Source organism: Pseudonaja textilis, chromosome 2 (genome assembly GCF_049901715.1).
Source record: "Pseudonaja textilis isolate UNSWEBS1 chromosome 2, rPseTex1.2, whole genome shotgun sequence".
Classification (NCBI taxonomy): domain Eukaryota; kingdom Metazoa; phylum Chordata; class Lepidosauria; order Squamata; family Elapidae; genus Pseudonaja; species Pseudonaja textilis.
Genome location: NC_141991.1, coordinates 105,984,600 through 106,012,221, shown reverse-complemented (window position 1 = coordinate 106,012,221; position 27,622 = coordinate 105,984,600). Strand labels below are relative to the sequence as shown.

The 27,622-nt window shown below is 39.2% G+C and overlaps 1 protein-coding gene across 2 annotated transcripts in view; it reads left to right on the top strand.

Moving 5' to 3' along the window:
* The window catches only part of MGAT5B (alpha-1,6-mannosylglycoprotein 6-beta-N-acetylglucosaminyltransferase B), a 245,105-nt gene that overhangs the window by 152,875 nt on the left and 64,608 nt on the right, over positions 1-27,622 (top strand). For both annotated transcript variants that reach the window (XM_026702067.2, XM_087924789.1), the window contains exons 7-8: positions 91-255; positions 427-596. In XM_026702067.2, the coding sequence (XP_026557852.1) occupies positions 91-255; positions 427-596 (335 nt within the window). The remainder of the gene's footprint in view (positions 1-90; positions 256-426; positions 597-27,622) is intronic.

Genomic DNA, 27,622 nt, shown 5'->3' with positions numbered 1-27,622 from the left:
AAAGAAGAGCATATGCCCAAGTGATAGATTTTATGAAGATCACTGAGCCTTGCATGAGTAGAAAGTCTGTTGTTTTTTTAATCCTTCTAGGCGGCTTTTCAGAGAGACATCTCCTATCTTCTGGAGTTAATTGGCAGCGGCAAGGAGTCCTTGATCTTCATGAAGAAACGGATCCGTCATTTGGCTGCACAATGGCTGAGGGCCTCTCATAAACTAGAACAGAAGCTGGAGGGCAAACACCGAGATCAGAAGCAGGTACACAATTAAATGAGTTGCTTGTTCATTGTGTATGGTGTTATAAGTGTAAGGCACAGAGTATTCACTTGGGCTGTGTTTTTGTTATTTATTTCTTGCCTACCTAACAACCCTGTTTCTGATGTATCTGTTCACACACACCCCTCTCTTTTTTTCCTCTGGCTTTTATAGATTTTGATCCACATTGGCTTCTTGACAGAAGAATCGGGAGATGTTTTCAGCCCTCGTGTATTAAAAGGAGGTCCATTGGGGGAGATGGTCCAATGGGCAGACATATTAGCTGTTCTTTACATCCTGGGCCATAGTCTGAAGATCACGGTCTCTTTGAAAGAACTTCAGAGGTGGGTTTTCTTCCATAATTAAAGCATGGCATTTATGGCACAACAATCTTCTTAATGGCTTATTTTTAAAACATTGTCATCCTGTGGTAGAAGTCTGAAATTATCTTAAAACCGAAGAGCCCTTCTGTTCCATTATCTTAGACTCAATGCCTTGATTTAGATCAGGGGTGGGCTGCTGAAGGTTCACAGGGAGAGTCCCTAGGAAGATTATGTGCAGTTCGGAGAACCCCCAAATCCCACTCCTGGCTGGCTCCACCCACCCCACCCCGCCCCTCCCAGGAATCCCCACGTGGCCCATTTTGGATGCAGGTAAGTGCAGGGAGTGCACGGACGCTCTAGTAGGGTGAAAAAGGAGCCTCCTGGAAGGCTGGAAGCTGTTTCCAGCTTCCAGAGAGCCTCCAGAGCCCGGAAAGGCCATTTTTGCCCTCCCAGAGGCTCAAGGAAAGCCTCTGGAACCCAGGGAGGGCAAAAGCACCCCCCCCATGGCTACGCCCATGCCAGCTAGGCCACACCCACCATGGCTACGCCCACCCAGCAACCGGGCAGAGAACCCTTTGCTAAATTTTTTGAAGCCTATCCCCTGATTTAGATTCCTCATACTATGGAAGTCACAGAAGAACTACAGGCAGTCCTCAACTTACGACTATCATTGAGCCCAAAATTGTTAAGGGAGACATTTGTTAAGGGAGTTTTGCCACATTTTACAACCTTTCTTGCCACAGTTGTTAAGCGAATCACTGCAGTTGATAAATTAGCAGCCTGGTTGGGAAGTGAATCTGGCTTCCCCCCATGACTTTATCAAAAGCTCACAAAAGTTGGTCACATGACCTTGGGAAATAGCAACAACCATAAGTACGAACCAGTTGCCAGGTGCCTGAATTTTGATCCCAGGATCCCAGGTTGCAACCTGCAAAGGTTGCAACTGTGGAAAATCGTCATGTCACTTTTTTCAGTGCCGTTGCAACTTTGAATGGTTACTAAGTGAACTGTTGTAAGTCAAGGACTACCTGTATCAGTCCAGAACTCAGAGAAGTGTTATTTGATACAATAGCAGTATATTGCAGGGGGGAAAAAAATCACCCAGGTATTTTGCGCCTGGTAGCATCTGATGACTAACAGATATAATGATATTATCCATACACTCTCTCTCATAAGCCTTGTCCTTCCTCTTCTGTAAAGACAGAAAATTATTTAATGTATGAAAACTGACAAAACAGTGTTCACATGTTTATGTGATCAGCAACAACAAAAGTGCCCTGTGATAGATACAAGTCTCCAAATAATGCTGGTTTTCCTCAGATAAAGCACAGTAACATCTGTAGCATCTCAAAGCATTACATACAGTAGATATCTTCATATCGTCCGCCTTCTCACCAAAGCCACCACTAGTGTTAGGCAGCTTTAATTTCGCAGGGGGGGAAAGGGGGGGGAGTGATTTTAATACCCTAAAATATTCCCTAAAGCAAATCTTTGCTGTGAAACAAGTCCGTGCCTTTTCCATACACGTACTGTGCTAGCTGTTGCTCCTTCCCTTCACTGATCTCCTACCTTTGTAGATAGGGGAGCAAATCCTCTCTCCTAGAATGAGCCCAGCTAATCAAAGGTTCCTGCGGTGCAAGTGATGATTTAACAACGCTGCATAACTGCTGAGGGTAAACGGAGCTGGCTTAGCAAGGAAAAGCAATGTTTCCCGGGACACAAGCTTATTTAGGGGGATGCTTTTTTTAAACAGGCGAGCTGCCCACCTCCCCTTCTTGACACAGCAGCAGATTCTTTTTAATGCTGAACGTTTGTTAAAAACCGTCTCCCCCCCCCACCCCACAAGACTAAATTAAGCAAAGAAATGTAATCTTCTTAAATAATGCAGGATTTCTCTGATGCGGGGTGAGAAAAGGAAGAAGAGCAAACGGGATCAGAGCAAGGTTGGGCTGGCTAGTATTGAACAATTGCTGATTCAGTCTGAATAGTCTGCTCCCTGGTCATTCCTAGCTTCTTGCTATTTTACACCCAATAGATCAAGGTGCCAAAGTAAACGTTGCAGGAAATGAAATTCAGTATCACATAGAAGAAAGCGCCATAGGAAGATCCTCAGCCCTGCCTGTTAATCTTTGATATGACTTTCCTGTCTTCTTATATCACTCTGCCCTCTGGTTTCCAGGTTCTGCCAGCAGATATGTACTAATCCTATGTCTCCAGTACATGGTAGTGATAGCCCAGTACAATGGGGAGCATCTTTCTCCTAGTACACCAGAAAGATACCTTAGTGTCAGTAGTGATTCATATTTTTTTTACTACCGATTCTGTGGGTGTGGCTTGATGGGCGTGGCTTGATGGGCATGGCAGGGGAAGGATACTTCAAAATCTCCATTCCCTCTGCACTCCTGGGGGAAGGTTACTACAAAATCTCCATTCCCTCCCCACCCCACTAACCAGCTTTCAAGCTCTGTTCTCCTGTGCAGGACAACAAAAGAAGACCCAGCCGATCAGCTGGGACTCAGGAGGCAAAGAATAGATGGGGGCGGGGCCAGTCAGAGGTGGTATTTGCCGGTTCTCCAAACTACTCAAAATTTCCACTACGGTTCTCCAGAACTGGTCAGAACCTGCTGAATACCACCTCTGCTTAGTGTCTGTTAGCTATTGGGAACTGAGCCAAGCCTCTGGCCTCTGATTAGCTTGGAGACCAAGTGAGTTCTGGGGGAAAGGGTGGTTTGAAAGATCTGAGTTTTCCTGATGCCAAGAGAAGAATGGCCCTGCAGAAGAAGGTCTAGGGGGCAGTAGAGAGGTGACATTCCTGCACCAGTCTAAACTGGATAGGGAAAGTTGGACCAGTCTCAACGTTTAGGGATCACCTGACTCTGCCAAAAAAAAAAAAGTAGTCCAATGCTGCATTAATAGAAGGATAGAGTCAAGATCATGTGAACTGTTAATAGCAATTTTAATGCCTTAGTAAGACCACTCTTGGACTTATTGCATCCAGTTCTGGTTGCTATGAAATAAAAAAAAAATGTTGAGACTCTAGAAAGAGTGTAGAGAAGAGCAACAAAGATGATTAGAGGACTGGAGGCTAAAACATATGAAGAATGGCTGCAGGAACTGGGTATGTCCAATTTAATGAAATCATGCTATGGTAATATAATAGTAGTTTTCCAGTATCCCAGAGGTTGCCATGAAGAAGGGGGAGTAAAGCTATTCTCCAAAGCACCTGAAGGCAGGACGCAATGGGTGAAAACTAATCAAAGAAAGAACCAACCTGGAACTAAGGAGGAATTTCCTGACAATTAGAACAATTAACATGTGGAACGACTTGTCTCCACAGGTTGTGGGCAGTCCAACACTGGAGGTTTTTAAGAAGAGTTTGGGTAACCATTTGTCTGAAATGGTATAGGACTTCCTGCCTGAGGAATGGGTTGAACTAGAAGACCTTCCAGTTCTGTTATTCTGTATCAATGAATGGATGGTCACTAAAGCCTGTCAGATTGGATCCTTGGCAAAATTGTATGAGGATAAGAGGGGGAACTCTGGCTTTAAAACCAGAACATTTAAGGACATGTAGGAGATTTTGAGATTCACCATGACTTGATGAACCATGACTTGGAGGCTGGTGTGATGGACACTTAGACCTCTTCCTGAATCCCATCCAGTTTGTATGTAACCAGCAGAGGGCCTTCTTCTTCCAGCAGCCATTGTCCCACTAGAAGTAAAAATGCTCTTCATGTCTTATCCCTACCAGGACTGTCACACATGGCTTCCTATATGCAGAGCCACTCAAAAGTTGAATTTCTTTTGCTCTTTTCCTCATTTATTTTAGCACACTTTGGTTCTGCGGTGGCAAAAATCACAGGAAGGTGTTTTTTTTTAAGTAAAATTTAAAGGTCAGGAAAGCTATTCTGTTTAATGAAATCTGTGGTAATCTATTAAAAACAAACAGACAACTCACACTTACCCATTGTTTTTATTAGCACCTTGTGGAATTTTCCTTTCATATCTTCTTTTGTGTGTGTGTGTAGGGGGGGGAGACTGCATTTTCCATGCAAAATAGTCAGGCAGCGATGGCCTAATGCTATAGTTATTAGGACATCAAGAGGAAAAATAACGCAGACACTCCATGCACACTTAAGAGTGTGAAGTTGTTAATTAGCACTGGGTGATAGTGTGAATGAGACAGGAGCAAGGACTGGGGCAGCTTGGGGAAGGGGTGTTTCAGGGATGTTGTTACCTTTGCTCCCTGATTACGGTGATGAGATGTTATCGTGCCCTGTATATAGATCAATTTTGTTTGTTTGTTCAATTTATATCACTGCTCATCTGACATATGGGATTCTGGGTGGCTTACAGAATTAAAAACACAAAAAACAGTGGGAAAATATAATCAAAATCACAACAGCATAAGAGTATTAAAAGAGCAAAAGCTATTTAAAAAGTAAAAAAAATTGTGATTCGTAGGAAAGCATAATTAATCTCTCTAACAACATAGCCATCAGACAGGCTTCATTCCACCATTCCCAGATCCCCTGGTCAGATGGCAAAAGCCATTGTCTTCAGGTCCTGCTGGATTGCCAGTTGGGTTGGGACCAGTCTGACCTCAACGCAAATGATGTTTCAAAGGGTGGGGGATGTATCAAAAAGGCTGTCCTCCTGTCCCCCCCCCATCAGAGGACATTCCTTAGTGAATGGGACCCATACCATTTTACTTATATATTCATATTTCACCTTAATTATCATTTCTTTAATAATCAAGTTAAGGTTGAAAACAAATCCAATACTCCTTCTTACTCCTATTTTCCCTACAACACTGTCGGCTGTAAAAGAGTGACTGGCTCAAAGTCAACCCCACTTTTATGGCTAAGACAGGACTATGAAGCGACTGGGAAAAGATGTATTGGTTAATTGCTCTACATTTTCCAACCTAAACTTTGCTAATGAATCTTGTTTGGCATAGTAAAGCCTATATCCCTATCCCCTTATCATTGTGAATGGAAAGATGTTCATAAAGCTGTCTTCTTCTATTGTATAAAGATGAAGATATCTTGGAGCCAAGCATCTCACCTAGAGACTAGGTAGATGTCCCCCTATTACTTTTGGGGGCAGTAAAAGAGAAACGTTTTGCTATCATTTTGTTCTGGGGTTTCTGTTACAAATTCAAATTTATCCACTTTGCATATCCAAATTCAGAATCACAGATCCTTCTCTGCTTCATTAGCATTAATCATTACACGCTGTGTTCTGCCTACATTATCAAGATGTGCATGTACATGGATAAAACACAGTACAGGGAACCTGTAATGAAACAATTGCAATTGTAATTCAAGGGACTTGAAAAATCAACAGGTGTCAGAATAAAAATGTTTGCTTAAATATAAACTGAAAGCTCATAGAAAGATTGTGTTTATTCATCATGCTAAACCAACATTACAAACCATAGCCAAATGAAATTGTGACTTAGCATGTTGCATCAACCAAGCTATAAAGAGTTTTGTGTCAGCTTCACACAGCCATTTAGTTAGGTTTAGTGTTTGAGTAATGCATTGTAGAATTATGCAATTGTTACCTCTGATAACAAATGTGGAAAATCAGAATAAAACACTGAAAAAAATATATTCTGATCCCTGGGGCTAATTGTAATCTCTTTTGGGAAATTCTCACAGCCTCGTAATATGGCACATCTTGAAATAGCAAACAAAAATTATCTTGAGGCAATCCATATCAATGAAAATTGCTTTTGTATTGCTTTAGTTTATTAGGTGATATATTAGGGACTGACGATTGAATTTTTCTTGTGTGCATCTCTCTCTTGTTTCTTCGTGCATCGATTTTTTTTTCTACATCAGCCAATTTTTAAATCAATCAATTATTTGCTTTTTATTTATGGCTCAGATACACACACAGATGCTGTATTGTTTTATCTTAAAATATACATTTCCATAAATGCATTTTAAAACATGGCATTTAAAACTGCAGTTTGGCTTCTTGTTTTGTTTTGTTTTTAGCCAAGAAATATAGTCTGACATTTGGTGAGGCACAAAATTACTTAGTCCAGAAGATACAGGCAGTTAGCCTCAGATTTTATAAAGATTAAATTATTCAGACATTCATACTACAAGCACATTCATCCTTATGTATTATGTGCATAGGCACAACACCCATGCACACAAGTAACAAAAACAGGAAGATTTGATTAACAGAAAGCTATAGCTAAGATTGTACTCTCTAAATTTGGAGTTACTATAGATTTTCCAATTTAGAATGAAGTATGGCACAAAATAAAGAACAGAGCAGAACAAATAAGAGGTTGCATCATTAAAAGTGATGTGTTTCCATGTGTCCTCACTGCCCTGAGCTCTGTGAATAAAGAATAGAATGCAAATATAGCTCTTTTTTGTCCAAATAGGTTATAATAGGCCGCAATAACTGCCACTGGATGGGAAATTCAGATAACAAATTGGATGTGTGTGTATTAATCCAGGTAACAAAGGTTAGAGATTACTAATTCTTTTGTGTCTCCTAATGAAATTAATTCACAGAACTAATCTATCCAGAGCCTGTTTCTCACATAGGACAAAAAGGTGTCTCTGGAAAGTCTACAAGGCTGATATGAAGGCAAAACTGGCATTAAGGAGGCAAATCACTTTGATCTGGGAAAAGTTTCTAGAACCCACCTGGTTTGTAAAATGCTTTTAGGTAGAATCCTGAAAGGATACTCTGGATCAAGTAGGAGGGCATGAAGAGAGTGGATGAAAACCTATCCGCAATACTATAAATTATTCCATCTTTTCCCACAAAGAGATATCTGTTCTCTACAGCTGCTACAAGGCATGGCTGTATTAAACAGGTGGTAGTCCCAAAGATGCCTTTTCAGGAGGCAACTGGAGTTTCTCATTTTTTTTCTTTGAAGACATTTCGCTTCTCATCCAAGAAGCTTTTTCAGCTCTGACCGGATGGTGGAGAATGGAAGGATTGGATGAGAATGGAAGCTTCTTGGATGAGAAGCTAAATATCTTCAAAGAAAAAACAAGAAAGTCCAGTTGCCTCCTGAAAAAAGGATGTTTGGGACAACCATGACCTGGATGACTGGGAATCTCTACAGACTTTTGAACAGCTGGTACCTTTACATTCCTGTACATGCTGAAGTACCTTTTGGGACATGAACCAGGGGTGGGATTCTACTGGTTCTGTCCACCTCTGTAGAACTGGTAGTTCTGAAGAGCAACAGACAGAGAGCATACATAGAATTAGTTCTATGTCTGCTGATCTTTTGGCCCGCCCGCCGGGGCTCTTACCTGACCTTTATTTCCTGCTTTTTCAACCGCGACACAGCTGCGGTTGAAAAAAGCAGGAAAAAAGGGCTTTTCCAACCGCTGTGCACTTTCACGCAGCACTGCTCAGCTGTCTGGGCAGCTCAGCAAGTCATAAACTGCACTTGCGCGACGGAGAACAACAGAACTGGTAGTTATACCAGTTGGATCTCATCCCTGACATGAACCCTATTTATTGTGCAGTCCTAACAATTACTAATTGTAATTGTAACTCTCTCTCTCTCTCTCTCTCTCTCTCTGTGTGTGTGTGTGTGTGTCTCACAATTAATAATTGTTAGGACTGCACAATGAATAGGGTTCATTTCCCAAAAGGTGCTCCATATGTATGTATGTAGGTAGGTATGTAGGTATGTATATATGTATGTATGCATGTCTTGGACCATATATGGCTGGTCCAAGACACCCAGATTTCCTGGCTGAAAATCCCCAGTATTCAGTTCTATATACCACAATACTGGCTTTCAATGTAAATAAGCCTATGGTAATTCAAGAAAAAAAAGATGAAAGAGAGTAGAACGTAATACTTCCTAACCTTATAATGCTTCTCAATGAATTAATGACTCCCAACAGGCACAGATCAAGGGAAGTGTGTTTGCCAGGAAAAGATAAAACCTCAAGATATATCGGTGGTATAATTATACCTGTTTACTTTTAATAGAGATGTTATCAAGGGAGCAAACTTCTTGTTCTACTGCCCGATTTTAGCCACTGAAAATTTACACCACTTTATGAACAGCTAATTCTCAGGACAAATTTCCTGCTAACTGTACTTGCTTCCAGTCTACTGCTTCTGTAGAGATAGATCCATTTGCATTGCATCCTGATAATAATAGAATGGATCAATTTTTAGCAGATGAGTGCCAGCAAATCTATTGAGGAAAAAAAGAAACAGGTATGACCAGGCAGGGAAAAGAGAAGGTAACACAGGCTGCATTGAGAACATGTGGTATGGATATCTTTTGGGAGAACAATATCAGAGTGATGGGCTATTGCTATATATAAATACAGGTAGTCTTTGACTTGTAATCACAATGGAGCCTAAATTTTCTAATTGTTGTTAAGCAAAGCATTTGTTAAGTTAATTTTGCCCTATTTTTCAACTTTTCTTGCTACCGTTGTTAAGGGAATCACTGCAGTTGATAAGTTATTCATCTGTTAAGTGAATCTGGCTTCCCCGTTGATTTTGTCAGAAGGTCACAAAAGTTGGTCACATGATCTCAGGACGCAGCAACAGTCATAAACATGAACCAGTTGCCAAGCATCTGAATTTTGATCATGTGATTATGGGGATGCTGCAAAGGTCATTGTTCTGCTTATTATGTGAAAGATAATAAACTGATTGAAGCAGCTGCATGGTAAAGGATTCAGGCAAGAGTGAGGGAGCCTCCCCCAACCCAACAAGGGTCAATTTAGTGACCAATCAGGATTACAGATGTGACCACATGACATGAACTACATTCCCTAGGATACCTTAACTACATTTACCATCATGCATTCCCTTGAGGGGACAGCTCTTATTTCTAACTAACCATCCCAAAACCCATTAACTCTAAACAGCACAGTCATAACTGCGAAAAACCTTCACAAGTCACTTTTTTCAATGCTGTTGTAACTTTCAACAGTCACTAAATGAACTATTGTAAGTCAAGGACTACCTGTATGTAATTGAGTATCTTTTAGGATAAGCCCACAGTTGATTTTTACCAAACATATGAACTACAACATAATGAACACTGATCCCCTTGTTGTAACCATGAGATGGATGATTAGCCCTGTGGCCCATCGTTTCACACGATGCTACTGTGAATCTCCCTGTACTTTGCATCTGGGCTTTCTCTCTTTCCCCTTAGCACAAGGTAGAAAACAAGCATGTATTATACATTACCTGGAATACTATAGCCAGAAAGAATATAAGTACACGGGAAGTAGTTTGCAGCTAATATACTGGGATTGGTCAAACTAGCATAATTTCAAGTATTAATCCATGTCATAAAATTGTCTGCAAATTCTATTTATTTAAGGGAAAACAAATAAGTAGCAGCAATTGCATAACTTCCCCTATGGCATTTAAAATATACATCTTTTATAGGCAATCTCCCTTAATATGGGCAGTCCTCAACTCACAAGAGTTCATTTAGTGTCCATTCAAAGTTAAAACAGACTGTTTTTCACACTAATGACCCCATGGAAGGGGTGGGATGCTACCCGTTCAGGCGAACCGGTAGTTCTGGTGATCATTTGGCCCCACCAACCCACCCCTGCTCTTTCCTGTGCTTTACTTCCTTGTTTTGGGGCATGGCTGATTTGCGTGGCAGAGCGGTTTTGCTGCCCCTCAGCTGTTTTACTCATCGGGGCTGCAATAGAAGGTAAGTATTATAGCTGAAAATGAGCTTTTTAAAATGGTGTGCAAGTGCGCAAAGCATGCATTTGGCTCACACACGCGCAAAGTGCGCAATCACCGAACCATTTGTTACACTGGCTGAATCGCACCACTGCCCCATGGTCATGTGATCAAAATTGGATGCTTTCCCACCGGTTCATCTTTATGACAGTTGCAGTGTCCCAAGGTCATGTGATCCCCTGTTGTCCCCTTCTGACAAGCGAAGTCAATTTAGAAGCCAGATTCACTTAAAAACCGCGTTATTAACTTAACCACTGCAGTGATTTGCTTAACAACAGTGACAAGTAAGATCGTAAAATGGGGCAAAACTCACTTAACAAATGTTTCACTTAGCAGCATCAATGTTGGGCTCAATTGTGCTTGTAAGTTGAGGACTACCTATGTATGTTATGCAGTTTCTTCAGGTGTACTTCACTTTTGTATTCAACTTCCTATGTTTACTATTAGATACAATTATAGCCTAATAAATATTTGGAGTTGAGTAATGTTGATTCCCTGCATTAAGCGTTCATTTGCCTTAGAACAGATTTTGATTTGGCAGGTCATGTTTTTGGCCTTATCCATAATGGATTTCTTTTATATTGCTACTATAGCACCAACTGTAAATATCTAAACACAGTTCATAGCAGTAAGATTTGATGATAAATAGTCTATTGGCCTTATTTTGCATCTCTGAATGATTTAAGAGCACAATGTTGATTTTGTGACATAAAGAAATTGTTTGCTGTTTGCTGAATGACCCTTATTTGCTTTTTGTAAGTGATATGCTACCACTTGGATTATAAGAAAATATTGGCCTGTGAACTGCCCTCATACAATATGCAAAACCATGGCTTACTTTAAGCATGGTTTGTTTAATAAACTGCAATGATTAACTTCACAGTAATCACTAATCCAGAGTCAAATAAATATATCTTAACATAGTGTGACTCTAGCCAGGGGAGTAATGATAAATGTTTATTAGGTGCGAGGAATTCTGATCATCTTCAGAAGGTACAAGCGAAGTTAGAATACATCTCCGGTGGTTTATAAGGTGGTCCCTTTGTGTTCAGGATTCTAATCTTCAATTTTAATTGCATGTATTATTTTACTGATAATGGTAACTGTAAAATTTAGATTGCTTAAATGGCCACTTGGGTGTGGAGACTCCAGTGTATACATTTGCATGCAAAATTAGATGGGATATTCAGAAATCCATGTCTTCTGTCTTTCTTTCTTTCTTTAGTTAATAATCCATGAAGGAATTGCAAAAAAGAAATTGCACACAATACAGCAATAGCACCTAGACTTATATACCACTTCACAGTGCTTTACAGTCCTCTCTAAGTGGCTTACAGAGTCACCATATTGCCCCCAACCATCTGGGTCCTCATTTTATTGACCTCAGAAGAATAAAAGGCTGAGTCAATCTTGAGATGGTCAGGATTGAACTGCTGGCAATCAGCAGAATTCGCCTGCAATACTGCATTCTAACCATTGCAAGATCACAGCTTATATAGAAAAACTGATGTTCTGATCTGCATCCATAAAATTTATTGCCAAGAAAGATGGGTGTAGTTTGCCCATATTGGGCACAAAAAATTGGTACAAGGAAAGACAAACATCACTTCTACTTCTGTCCCTAAATAAACGAGAAGCTGTTTTTTCTGTTCTTCCACAAATATATTCCATGCTTATGGAGCAGAAGCAGAAGTGATGATCATAACTGTCACAAAATACAGCCTGTTCAAAAGGACCAAAGTAATAAAAACTGAGGATGGCTTACATTCATACCAGCCATTTAATGGTTGCCATCCTACTCTGGGTCCCCAAGCCTGCTGGCAGAACCATGTCTTCAAGGCCTTCCGAAAGAGTGTTATTTTTTATTTAAGTGTTAAGCCTAATTTCTGGAGTGATAATGTTCTGGAGGAAGGGGAGGAAGGAAGCCACCACGGAGAAGGCCCATCTTCTGGGTCCTGCCAGATGTATCTCTTGAGGGGATGGGGCCCGCAACATTCCTTTCCTCCCTGCTCTAGTGGGTTTGGTAGATATGACCAGCAAGAGACGGTCTCTCAGATAACCTGGTCCCAAACCATGAAGGGCTTTAAAGGTGACAATTGGTACCATCAATTGCACCCGGAAGCAAACCAGCAACCAATGCAGCCCCCAGAAAAGAGGTGATACATGTGCACACTGAGGTCTACGCAAAACTATGTGGGCTGCTGCATTTTGCACCAACTGGAGCTTCTGGATGCTCTTCAAGAGCAGCCCCATGCAAAGCACGTTGCAATAGTCAAGGCTGCTTTGGCGACAGACCGAAATTGCGATTGTCCGCGGTTTTGATCTGTGCTCACTGCTGGAACACCCTGAGCCGCCTGGATTCAGGGCTGAAGCCATGCCATAGAGGTGGTAAAGAAGGGGGAGCCATCAGAGAGGTTGAGGAGAGCCGCATCTCTACTCCTCGGCTGGCCATTACTCCCTTTCCCAAAGGCGGTTGCAGCGGTGGTCAGAAATGGCCACCTCAAAGAAGAACCTGATGGACAAGATTGTGCAGGAGGAAGTTTAAAGGAGAAAGTTTGACTGACTGGGTTGAATGGAGAACATCTATTTAAGGTACCTCAAACCTGAATTTTAAAGACTAATACTATTCCTAAAAAAGATTTTAAGCTGTGAAAGTGAAAGGGATAGGAAACGGAACTGGCTTTTTTTCCCTCTAACATCAACAGTTTTAACTGACTTGGAACATTTAGAAGAAGAGATTCGAATAAGAAATTGATACTAATCCACTTTGACATTAATAGGCTATTTTTAGCTGAAAATAAATCGTCAAAGGAATAAAGATTCTTGGATAATTTAAAAACTTTCTGTAAAAAAAAAAGAAAGAAAGCAGCAGAGGGAAAAAGGAAAAAAGAGGGTAGAAACTGGAAAATGGAGGAGACCACCTGGAATTTAAAAAAAAATTGATAGTGGAATTTTAACAAGGCTTGCAAAAGATACATTGTAGCCAAAATTTTGTTATAAGATAACAAGGCCCCTGGAAAGAGAAAGTGAGAAAAGAAGCAAGAAACAGCTTTGGATTATTAGATGATTCCTGGAACTTTGGATGGAGGATCCTAATGAAATAAAATAAAATCAATTGGGGGTTGTTTAAATTTTTTTACAATGGCATCACTCCTTGAAGAGTTAAAAATGAGACTTAAAGAGCAAAAAGAAGAAGCACAAGACGGAAGAGGATCTTTTGGCTTTGTATTTCAATTTTTAGAAATGGAGATCTTGAACTATGAATAACAACAAGAAACGCTGGCAGAAGAAGAAGGGCGGGACAACGAAGAAGCCATCTTTAATGACCAAGCAATTTTAAGCGGGGTAAAAAGGGGAAAGGGGGGAAAGGGAGTTAAAAACTTAAGCACTGAAGCAACAACCAAAAAAAAGAGTAATTTGAAAAGTAATCATAATATCAGGAAGAAGCAGAAGGGAGGATCACAGAAGGGAGAATCAGATAGAAAAGGGAATAAAAAGGGGAGGGAAAAGAAGAGGGGGAAGATGGAAAGGAAAAGACGCTACAAAAGACAGAAACAAAATATAGAGGTACAGGAAAAACATACAAGAATTAAAGGTATAAACCTATTTAAAAGACACAGAGACAATGGTTAAAATTTAACTTAAGGAGAGGATTCTGCAAGGGTGCATGGGGTAGCATTGTTATATTAGAAATAGTTAGAAAATATGTTAGATGATTAAAATAATAGAAAAAATTTCTATTGATGTGTAGTGGAATATTTGTTTGTAAAGAGAATAAGGCTCTCAATGATTTGAAAAGAAAGTTTAAAAAAAAACTGAAAAGAAACATGGAAGATTTTTATCAGTTGACAAGATGAACTTGAATAAGAATAATAACTTTATTGACTACTGTTAATAACTATTGTTTGGTTTTTTATTTAAAGACAGTAATAAGTAAAATATAAAATATAGATGATTAAAGTGAAAGACAACTGATATTACTAGGTAATGTTTGTTAAAAAAATAGGAATGTAAAAGATTGTTATTAATATTAATTGCAGAGCTGTACTTGAATAGAATAATTTTATATATATTTCTCAAGTTATAGATATAGATATAGATATATTCTCAAGTTATATATATATAGAAATATATATATTTCTCAAGTTTTCGCGGGTATTTACATGTATGTCATTCAGCTTTGTTCGGGTATTTTCCCACGTCATTGTAGTTGTGCTTTTAAAGTTGTAGCAACGTTTCGGCAGAATCTCATCTGCCATTATCAGGCTTCTGTATAGATGAACACTATACAGAAGCCTGATGATGGCAGATGAGATTCTGCCAAAACAAATAGGTATGTGTTATAAAATAGAGGTTAGAAAATGAATGTTATAATTGCAAAGATGTAATTTAAATTTTTGAATAAGATTTGAAAAAAGATACAAAGGTGTTACACTCCAGTCTAGTAATTACAGGGGAAAATTTGTTTTAAGTGAAAAGATAATATGAAATCATAAACAGGACAGATGAAAGTATAAAAACATTGATTAGAAAGATTTTAAAAATTAGAAAAAGATATGTAATTGAATTAAGAAAGGAATGAGATAGTTTAAAATAAGGCTATAGGAAGTAAAGAAAGGGAAAAGCTATTGAAAAAATTGCAAAAATAGTTATTAGATATGGATTAGAATGTATAAGATAAGTATGTATTAAGTTTATGTCTATATGGAGAAGTGATAACCCGGGGCCACACTGTTCTCAAAAAACGATATTTTATTTGTATTTGTATGTTTTGTGAAAACTTAAATAAAACTTTTATTTAAAAAAAAAGAGCAGCCCCAGGTAAAGCACATTGCAATAGTCAAGACAGGAAATGACTAGGGCATGAGTGTCCGTGAGTAGGGATTGTTGGTCCAGGACAAGATATAACTGGTGCACAATCCACAGTTGTACAAAGGCCCTTCTGGCCACGACCTCCACCAGGTTCACTTCCAGGAGAACCCCTGTGAGAGGGAAGTCATGTTAACTCACCATGGGCTGAGATATACAGCTGAGTATCATTGGCATATTGATGATATCTCAGTCTATGATGATGGATGATTTCATCAAATGGCTTCATGTAGATGGTGAATGGGAGCAGAGAGAGATTATCGATCCCTGTGGGACCCCACAAAGCAGTGGGTAAGGGCTGTATCTCTTGCCTCCTATTAACACTGACTGAGAAAGGCTCCAGAGGAAGGAAGTGACAGGATAACACAGAGCCCACTCTCCACTCCCAATCCCCAAAGCTGCTCCAGAAGGATACCATGGTTGATGGTATAGAAAGTCACCGAGAGGTCAAGTCGAGCAAGGATAGATGCACTACCCCCATCCCATTCCTGCCAGAGATCATCAGAAAGCATGCCCAATGTCGTTTCTGTCCCATACCTGGGCCTGCATCCTGAAGGGGTCTAGATAATTCATTTCATCCAGAAACCTCTGGAGTTACCACTCAATCACCTTCTCAACAGCCTTCCTCAAAAAGGCAAGATTGGAGACAGGTTGAAAATTATCCAATAGGATAGAATCCAATGATGGTTTCTTGAGAAGAGGGCAGACCACAGCCTCCTTAAAGTGCTGGGGGTCTACTGCTCTTGTAGGGAAACATTAATGACTGCCAAACTCCTCTGCCTGTCACCTCCTGGGAAGCTTTCACAAGCCAGGAGGGGCATGGATCTAAAAACAGGTGCTTCGACACATATTCCCTAAGATCCTGTCCACTTCCTCAGGAGCAATGTTACCTAGTTTGGCTAATGAAACATCTTCAAAAAAAACAACCAAGCTCAGAGAGCACCTGATCACCAATCTCTACCCCACTGTAATTTTGGAATAGTAGAGAAGTACCACATGACTGAAAGAGGGAAAACATGGATGGGAGGAAGAACAAGCCAATCAGTTTGACATTCTAAGATTGATAATAAATTAATAAACATGGTCATAAAAATTATATTATTAGAAAGCAGCATGGATTTCTTAAGAACAAGGTTTGCTAAACTGGGTCTATTTCTGTTCCGTTCTGACTGGATATAAATTCTCTCTGTTGGAGAAATAATATTTCTTGACTTTAGCAAAGCATCTGTCAGCCCTTTCAGTTAGTCCAGACAAGAAGGCACAAACATTGAGTTCTATGTCGGTATCTGACAGAGTATCCCATGATATTTGGATTGGCAAACTAATTAAGTATGGACTTGATAGTGTGCTTATTAGGCAGATAGCCACTGGCTTGAAAGCCATATCCAACAAGTGCTGATTGTCTTTATTCAATGAATTGGGCTGGGATATCTACTGGGGTGCCATTGAACTTGTGTCTAGTATTCTTCAGTAATGAATTGGATGATGAGATATAATATTTTTTCAAATAAAGAGAGGGCAGGTAGCTAATGCTGAAAGAGACAAAAATGACCTTGTTAGGTTAGACAATTAGAGTGGAAATGACAGAAAGAGCTTTGATAGAGACTAATGGAAAGTTCTTCCAGGAGGGAAAAGTTCAAATACAAATGAATGTAAGGGGGAACATATCGTTTGTACTAGTAAGATACATAGGAAAAGGCTTTTGAAAGGTATTTGATCACAAACAATATGACAGCTGCCGAAAAGCCAAATGCAATTTTATATTGTATCGATGGAAATATAGTTTGTATATCATGGAAACTAAGAGTTCCATTGTATTATGCACTGTTAAGACTATTTTAAGGGTTGTGTCATGTTCTAGGTGCAACATTGTAAGCAATGTTAGAAGAAACCCAAACAAGTTCAAGGAATAGCTATTGTGGAACTGCAAACTAAGTCTTAAGAATGACTGATGAACCGAGAAATGCTTTGCCTTGAGGGGAAAAATGACTGAGTGGGAAAATGAAAATACTTTTCTTGTACTTGAAGGAATGTCACACAGAAGAAGGTCAAGACTTGTCCTTTATCATCCCTGAGTGCAGCGCACAGAATAATGGTCTTAAATTATAGGAAGACAAGTTCTTGTCCCTTTCCCTGCTAAATCTTCCTAATAGGAAGAGCAGTTTGTCACTGAAACCATTTATCGGGGCAGAAGGAGGAAGTTCCCATCACTGGATGTGTTCCGTCAGAAGCTAGGCAGCCTTCAGCTGGGAATGCTTTGAATTGGATTCATGCGTTAACTGGTTGGGTCTGATGGCCTAAAATGGCCTGTTCCAATTCTAGGAACCCATAATATGTCTAATCTCATAACTTAACCAACTGGGAGACCATGAGTTCAAGTCCCACTTTAGCCATGAAAGCCAGAGTGGTGACTTTGGGACAGTCATTCTCTCTTAGCCCATCGTACCTCTTTCTCTCTCTCACACACACAAGTGTGTGTGTGTGTGTGTACATAAATGTCTATGCTACTTTTTACTGTTGTAATGTTGGAAGTATGGACTGCAGTTCTCTGACAAATAGAGGAGCTGTCCAACAGCACTCAGTGCTCAATAGCTATCTTTTCCTCCCATGCAATCAGACCACTTAAAATAGAACAGCTTTTTCTTTCATGCTTGAAATTGCTCTTAGGCCTGTGTGTGTTTTTAAATCACTTTAAGATACCAAGCATATGGAAATATTTCTAATGTTAGAAAGAAAGCAGGAGGTAACAGGTGGTTTTTGGGTTTTTTTAATTTGCTCTTTCACCCTGAGGCCAGATGTGATATGACATGATAGCCATTCACGTGTCAACCCTTTTTAAAGATAAAGTGATGCATAAAAAGAGAAAAATGGTAGACCTCATTTCATCTCTACTGTTCCAAAATTCCCAGCTCTGATTTTGAAAGTACTTCTGGGGAGGTAAGGCAAGGAAAGAGTGATAATTAAGCAACCTTTGCCTCTATGTCTTTTTACTGTTAAAACAAGAACTTCTCCACTTGGCACTCAGGGAAATCAGTCATCAACAGGCACACAGAGATAACTAACATTTACACATCATTCAAAAAAGACAATAAAAAAGTTAAAAAGGAAACCAGAACACTACCTTGCCAGCAATCAACACCCATATGAACAGTAATTAACACCGGGATTTACACTAAACAAATAATCTAGAAGTAAACAACACCCTAACCAACTCAGATAAACAATCAGGCAGTAAACAGTAGCCTAATCAAGGAACTACCAAGGAGAAAACCCCATCAACCCCATCAACACTGAGAGGGCAAACTAATGGATATAAACAGGAACAAACCCTACTGCCTTCTAGTCTTGGAGATGTTACTTAGTTGAGTAATAAAACATTTGCAATCAAACAACCAAGCTCAGAGAGTAGCAGTAGTTCCATAAACCTCTCCAGTGTACATCTGAATGAGATAAAGATTTAGCATTATTTGTCCCAAGCAATACTAGTGTTTTTTTTTAAGAATAGAATAGAGTAGATCAGAGTAGAGTAGATCAGAGTAGAGTAGAGTAGAATAGAATAGAATAGAATAGAATAGAATAGAATAGAATAGAATAGAATAGAATAGAATAGAATAGAATACTTTATTGGCCAAATGTGATTGGACACCCAAGGAATTTGTCTTGGTATAAATACTCTCAGTATACATAAAGAAAAGGTACATTTGTTAAGAATGAAGAATCATAACATACAACACTTAATGATAGTCATAGGGTACAATCAACAATCAAATCATACTAGGAAACAGTCATGTGGGAGGGAATGGGTGATAAGGAGTGGTGAGATTAACAGTAATAGTAGTGTACACTTTGTAAATAGTTGAATAGTGTTGAGAGAATTATTTGTTTTAGCAGAGTAATGACGGCATGGCAGGGGAAGGTGGGCATGGCAGGGGAAGGAAGGATACTGTAAAATCTCCAGTCAGAGGTGGTATTTGCTGGTTCTTTGAACTACTCAAAATTTCCGCTACCAGTTCTACAGAACTGGTCAGAACCTGCTGAATTCCACCTCTGCATCAGCTTCTCTGTTATCTACAGTATCTTTTTTCCATAACTCTGTATTTTTTTTTCCCCATTCCTATCTTTTCATTCACTTCATATCCTATACACACATCTATGGCTTCCTTCGCTCACTCCCTGGTATAAACCAAAGACTTCAGGGTTAGATTAACCCAATATTCATAAATAAAAAAACAGGGGATTCATGTAACTAGGATTGAGTCCTTTTGCCCCTCTCTTTTACAAAGTTTCCATTGAAGAATCAACAGCAGAGAAATTAGAATATTAGAAGGTCTTCTGTAAGAAAATGGAGACTGTCCTAGACATATTTTGTGCTGGATGTTTTAGCTCAGGGATCAATAATTTGGAAGCAAAACTCAGTTTAATTTGAAAATAGGTCAATGGGCTGTAAAGTCCTCCTGCTGTAATCTGAATCTGCCATATAAGCTTCATAATGGTCTCCTGCCAAGGTAAATTACTTATAAGTGGAAATAGTGGAGGAAATGCTGGCTACATATCTATTCTGGGATGTGTGCAGATGTTCAAGACAGATGCCCCTTGACAGAACAGGTTGCTGAATAGGTGAACACAACATTGTTAAGCAGTTTAATTAAAGGGGAAACAAAACTATGCAAGCTATTGCTCATTTTACTTCTTATTCAGTTAATGCAACCCAGACTAATTTTGCAGAGTTTTTTCTGTTCATTAGCTTTGTTATTGCATGTTCCAGAGCCATCTTAATTAATGATACTCTTGTAAGAAGTTTGTAGCATCAGAGAATGAGGTTACATTAGAATCCAATCAGATTTGTACTAGCAAATTTTTCTTCCCCTCCTCTTTTAAGATTAAGTTTTCAGAAATGACTGGCCCTGGATGCAAAGTTCATTTTCTCCCCTAAACAAATCTGTTAAGCTCTTGGCAAAGAAAGCATTTGTGTTCAATTTTATTTGCATAATTTCAAGCACCATTAATAGTACATGGCATGAGGAAAAATTACCACGATTTCACTCCAGCCATGAGTGAAATTAGGTTTAGGAGAAAATTAGTTGACTGAACTGTCAGATGATAAAGCTTGAATAGAGAATGTTTAAAGCAGGAGAAACTGTGGAAGTAAAGCTTCAAGGTGTAGGCTGAATTGAGCATAATACTTAAGTTAGTATATATTAAAATATATGATGGATGAATGGAGACTGGTAGTGAATGCAGAGTTTTTGACTGAAGAAAACCTGGTTCACCAAATAATATGGTTCTATCGACATATGGTATGAAAATGTACTGATTCTGAATTAGCCAGCAAGTTGGCTTTTGCTTTGATGGGAAATGCAAATTGTAATGGTAGGCTGTAATTTGTAGCCACTGCAGAAAATGCCTGTCTTTTTTTCTTGAGTCATTCATATACAGAAATTAAGGTACAACAGGTTGCTATAAAATCTGCCAGCAGGCTAAACTTGGAAATTAAAAATAGAAAAGAAAATAGATTTCAGAAGGAAACTATATTTTTTTGAACAGGGTGTTTGTTCATCTAGCAAATATAGTTTGCAAAATGTTTTGCAAGCTTCATCTTAACATTTTTGTGACTCTTTTTAAAAATATGTCAGTTGCATAGATATACTAGTAGAGTCTAATAAAATGCTGACTTTATATATATACACACAAGTATGTATGTATATATATATATATATATATATATATATATATATATATATATATATATATATATATATATATATATATATATATGGATCTTTGGTTGTTCGGGTTTTCTCCTGCGTAAGATTCAAAGTATCTAGGCAACGTTTCGATGAAGTCTCATTCATCATCTTCAGGCTTCTGTCTCCGGCTCTGTGCTTCTCAGAGTAATGTGAGATTGCAGCTTCTTATGTTCTTCAATGCGTGCATTTATTCTTCTGTTAGTTTGTCCAATGTATGTGGTAGGGCAGGCAGTGCAGGGGATTTCGTATACTCCTTGGTTTTCTAATTCAATTTTGTCTTTGGGGTTTCTTAGGATGGTAGATATTTTTCTGTTTGTGCAGAATGCTGTTTCGATGTTGTGTTTTTGGAGGATCTTGCTAATTTTGTCTGTAGTGCCTTTTATATATGGGAGGAGGGCTTTGCCGTTTTCTTGTTCTCTGTCTTGGATTTTGGTTGGGGTTTCTTTTTGGATTAGGTGGGTAATCTTCTTTCTTTGGAATCCATTGGCTGTAAGTACGTTGGTGAGAGTGTGTAGTTCGGTTTTTGGTGTTGTTCATCGGCTAAGCATTTTGTTCTGGAGATGAGTGTCTTGGCTACGGAATTGATCTGTGCTGGGTGGTGGTGTGAGAGTGCATGTAGATAGCGGTTAGTATGTGTTTTCTTCTGGTAGATGGTGTGTCCTAGGGAGCCATTGGATCTTTTGTATACCAAGACATCTAGGAAGGGAAGTTGGTTGTTGGCTTCTGTTTCCATGGTGAATTGTATTTTGGGGTGTAGGCTGTTGAGGTGTGTGAGGAAGTTGTTCAGTTTTTCTTTCCCATGTGGCCAGATTATGAAGGTGTCATCTACGTATCTGAGCCAGAGTTTGGGTTTGTGGTCGTATTTTTCTAGAGCTTGTGTTTCAAAGTGTTCCATGTAGAGGTTAGCGATGACAGGTGAGAGGGGTGATCCCATGGGTGCTCCTTCTATTTGTTTGTACTCAGAAGATGAGACACGACCATGGACCAGAAGCTGCACTACAGCTGCATCACTACCCACTTCAAACCCCTCCGAGCCATACATGAAGCAAACCGACACCCACTATGAAGATGCAGCAGGACCACGAACTAGAAGCCAAACAGCAAGATCACAACTCACCAGCTCAAATCCCCCAGCAACTAAGACTAACCGGAGCACAACCAAGCCCCCACCTGAACAGAACACGCCTCCAACCAATCAGAACACGGCTAACCCCCCCAAACAATCAGAACACAACCAAACCCCCTACCAATGAGAACACACCCCACCCAATCAGAACACAGCCAAGCCCCCACCCAATCAAGTCCCACCCCACTGGCAGTTAAAAGGAGGAAGCAGCTGCAATCTCACATTACTCTGAGAAGCACAGAGCCGGAGACAGAAGCCTGAAGATGATGAATGAGACTTCATCGAAACGTTGCCTAGATACTTGAATCTTACGCGGAGAAAACCGAACAACCAAAGATCCACATATAAATACCATGAGAACCTCAGAAAACACACACACACACACACACACACACACACACACACACACACATATATATATATATATATATATATATATATATATATATATACATACATACATACATACATACATACATACATACACTTTCTAGTAAACTATTTTCTAGTGTAAAATATCTATATATCTTCTATATCTATATTTATATCTATATTATCTATATATCTATGTCTATAGGTCTATGTCTATGTCTGTCTATCTATCTATCTATCATCTATCTGTATCTCCAGTATCTATCTATCTATCTATCTATCTATCTATCTATCTATCTATCTATCTATCTATCTATCTACCTATCTATCTATCTGTCCAATCCATCCATTGATTCTTCCATATGCAGACACATGTACAACAATAGCCACATTTATTCAGGGTATAATTATTTGGAGCACTCAAGAGAGATCCACTTTGAAAGCAGGCAACACATAATCATAGTGTCCAAATCTGACACCTTTTTTGCTTGCCAGAAGATAAATGGATGTCATTACTTGCCAAATGCCCTGTAGCGAGATGAGGATTCCACATTGGGAAGAATTTTGTCTTCGTCCTACTTTTGGAACTATAGCAGGTTGCAGATGGCTGAAATAAATAAGAATTGGCATGAATAAATATGAAGGTTCCAGGAAGCTTCTCTCCCATTCTTTCAAGCCTTTACACATCTATGTCACCTTTCCAATCACTACTCTATATAAGCATTTAGGACTAATTGAGGCAAGTGCGCAACAAGTGGCATTTTTTAAAATTGCAACAAGAAGAAACCCAGTTCAGACAACCTTCAAAGGTTTCCTGCTTTTAGTTTCTCTCTATGCATTAAAAAAAACCCCAACTGCTGAAATTTCTTTGCCTTGTAGGTCATAAAGCTCCCAGCCTATTACCCTTCCACTCCTGAAAGCACAGAGATAAATGTTATCACACTTCTCCATGATAATGATAACCTTCCTGCTTTCGCCTGTGCAATCTTGAATCGGATGTCTCTACGACCCAATAGGACGTAGTTTTTTCCCCATTAGACAGAATGAAGAAAGAATTGTAACAAAATTCTACTTTGTACAAGCAAGAGAATCTGAATCTGAAACCTGTGAAATGCATCCACAATGGTTCAGTCTGTTATGCCACTAGGATTTTCAGTTGTATGCAATTATACTTTTAAAACCTATTTCAAAAGAAACCCCTGCTTTTAGGCTGAGCTTTCGGCTTCATTATTCATCCCATATAAATGCACTGGCTTTGTAAGTCATTCTAATAAATATTGCTTAATTTTTCTTGGATCTAATCTGAAGTACTATTGGATACTTGAAAAACTTCCTCATGCTTGCTTACTCTTAAAATGGCTAATAAAATGGACATTGGAGTGTAAAAAAAGAGGCTTCTCTTAAACAAAAACCCTTTGATTTAGTTCCACATGTCAATGTCAAATAATTATTTGCTTTAGGCCCACATCTCTCTCTCTCTCTCTCTCTCTCTCTCTCTCTCTCTCTCTCACACACACACACACACACACACACAATAGATTGCTACAAGGAAATTTTGACACAGATTCAGAATGCAACTCCTAATAGTCTTCAAATCTACTGACAAATATCCCTTCCTGCTGAACCACATGAGAACAAATGATATAGCTCAACACAGCCTTGAAGACAGTGCAAGGGAACACAGTATGAAGTACTAGGCCTTGAAAAACCTGGGGGCATACGTGATGGTTGATTTACTCTTTCCTGTCAAACATATGCCCATGGGTATATGTTAATAGGTTAGCATCAAGCTGGGAGGAAGTGTTGAGTTGCAGGCTCCATTCTAGACTTTCTACTGCAACATATTTAGAAATAACTTGAGTGTAAGGTTTAAGAATATGGTGGTGTTTTCTTTTTCAAATCATACCTAGATGGAGAGATAGTAAAATCTCAGGGAATTGTTTCTCAGTCTTACCACCTGTAAGATAGGTGAACTGGATAATACTGAAGTTTAAGTCTAGCCATCTTAAAGTTGCTGAGGTTGAGAAAAATTGTTTAAGAAGATAGCACTGTGGTAAATTTGAGGATCTTAATAAGTAGAAACAATGAACAGTAATGAGAATGATGAATTTCACCTAACATAAATGCAAAGCCCTACAATTGTTGGAAAAATCAAGGTGAGAATGGAATCTATTACACTGGAAAACAGAATAGACAAAAAAGAACTCAGTATCTTGGTAGATCAATAACTGAACTTAAGCATTTAGTTTGATGCAGCTCCAAAAAGGGTATATGCAATCCCAGAAATATAATGAAAACCAGACAAATAACAATTCCTGTTTATTCTGTCTTGGGCAGACCACATCTAGAATATTATGTCCGGTTCCAGGTTTTTTAAAGAAGAATATTGATAAATTGTCCAAAAGACAGCAGTCAAAATAATAAAGGGTTAGGAATGATTGGAGCAGGGGTGGGATTTTACAGGTTCGCACCTATTTGCTAGAACCAGTTGTTAACATTCTAAGCAGTTTGGAGAACCAGTTGTTAGAAGAAATTACTGGCCTAATCCTGTAAGGAAGGCAGGAAGGAAACATTCTGGTGTTGCTTATAGAAACTGCCTCTCCGTTAACCCTTATTACATTCTTGGCAGGACTAGACTTCCTGTCTCTGGAACGTCTCTGGAGGTTTTTTTCCCCTCCTTTGTTGATACTTTGCTTGTGTGGAGTGACCATTCAAAGTTACAATGGCACTGAAAAAAGTGACTTATGACCATTTTTCACACTTATAACTGTTGCAGCGCCCACGCCCAGCCAGTCACATGACTACAAAGCCATGCCCACCAACTAAGCCAGACCCACAGAACCAGTTGTTAAAAAATTTGAACCCCACCCCTGGGTTGGAGGCACTGTATGTGTTTAGCCTGAAGAGGAAATACTGCAGGTAAGCCTGATTATTGTCTTCAACTATCTGGATGGAGCAGAACTGTTCAAAATTGTTCCAGGAGATAGAACAAGATATAATAGGTTTAAATCAAAAGTTTAGACATCTGGAAAAAATCCAAATGGTAAGAACTGTTCAACAATACAACAAATTCCTTCTGGAGAAGATTGACTCTCCTTCACTGAAGGTTGAACACCTGCATTACCAGCTGTTGGAGATATGGATTCCTAAAATGGACAGGGTTGGCTACATGACCTTCAAGATTCCTTTCAAACTTTACATTCCATGATTGTATGATACTATGGAGTGGAATTGATAAATATATGCAGAGAAGTAAAGGTATAGATTTAATCATAAATGAAAGACTAAAAACAATGTCCAAAAAGTAAGAAAATGGTGTCATCTGCTTTGGGTGTGTTTAAAAATAGGACCCCATAGGTGGTAGTAAATAATTCTATAGTGATTCTATTGAAGAATCAGAAATGGTGCATTTAATGGCTTTGGCCCACCGTTTCTTACTCTTTTTCTGTGCTTGGCATAACATTGCTTACCATGAAAGAGAATATGGTATGTATAGCTCTAAAATGAAATTAATCAAATTCAGTCAAAGTCCAGCTTGCTGTATTGTGTTTTTGTCTGTACACAACCCATGTCTTTGTTCTGGACCTGCCCACTTTAGAAGTCTAGCTCGGAGGTGCCATTTAGAAGTGAAATGAAGTGAAAATACTTTATTCTTGTGGTTTGTTGCACAGTCAGCCAGATTTTTAGATTGCATTTGGCATTTTTATTCACCTATTGAGTCCTTCCCAAGGACCTGGGATAGGCAGATGTGGTTTCATGGTGTTAAAGGTATCAAGACAAGGTGTAAGCTGTTCCAACTAAAGCCGCCTTTTGAAATTGACTGATGGGGATTTTGACTGATGAAATGGGGGTTCCTTGCCAATGGTGTCCAAGTGCTGCTCCAGTAGTTTTGGGATTGCACCCAAGGAGCCTATCACTATTGGTACTCCCAACATTGGGCTACAGTTGATAGTAGTGATAAAAACCATTAAAGGCATTGCTAATGGTGTTCTTGTAAGTCTGACAAGAGTGTGTAGTTCTTGAGCTTGCAGGGCCAGAAACACAATATGAGCTGGCCTTAGAATTCTCATACCCCTGCTCTCCTCTGAATGCTGCTTTGATTCACAAGAGCCTTTTGCCTGTTGAGTGTTTCCCTCCTTTCTTTTTTGTGGCATTGTATTCACAGCTATTTAAAAAGCACCAGTAAAGCTTTAGAAGGTTCCTCTATAATAGTCACCCAAGGCCTTTTGTGCTGGTTTACATCATGTCTTTACTTTTAAGTGCCTGTCTGAGACCTTCTGCTCATATTGTGTTTCCAGCCAACCACTTAGCATAAAATTGCCCATAAGTAACCTGTCTTAGTCATTTGCCAGCCTTTGGGGTTTTACCTGGTGCTGGGCCTTTTATTCTTTGTGACAAGGGCAATGAAGCAACTGCAACCACTTATCACCAGTTAAGACTTCCATATACTCAAGAACCTTTCCCTCATGTTTTGCAATTTATTATGGTTTTTTCCTTCATTAGTTTTTTTCTGAGTGTTCCTTAGTTTCAGCCCAGAGAATGGCTTGAGTTTCTATCTTTCCAAGGTGGGTAAAATGAGGACCCAGATTGTTGGGGGCAATATGCCAAATCTGTAAACCACTGTAAAGTGGTACATAAATCTAATTAGTCTGCTAATGAGCCTTTGTTCTTGAGCTAACGCTAAGCCTTTTCTTTTATAAATTAGGGATTGAGCTTAAGTTCAGAGTGTTTTTACATTTTTACCTTGACTCCATCACTGAAGGGACAGTGAAATGGAAATAACAAATTAGGAGATTAGGAGAATATTTTCAGTACATAAGAAGCATTGCCAAGATTTCAAAATTTCAGATAAAACCGTCCAAGATGATATAGTAACCATTTCTACAAACTGGAAAATATGTTCCTGCTTTCTATAAAGGAGCAATACTTGTATGGCAAGGAAAGGAGTAATTGAGAGTAGCTCAGGGATAGTCTGAGGAGGGTATCTTGGGGAGTATGTAAAACAACAGTCAGCATGGAATAGTGGGCAAGGAATTGGACTAGGAAATGGGACGATCTGATCTATTTTTTGCTACTTAAACTCATTGGGGGACTTGGGGCCAATTACTCTTTCTGAGCCCAGTTTCCAGTTTATTGATGAGTGGAAATAGGAAGTACGTATGCCGACCATGGCATCTTGACCTTCTGGATGAAAGAGT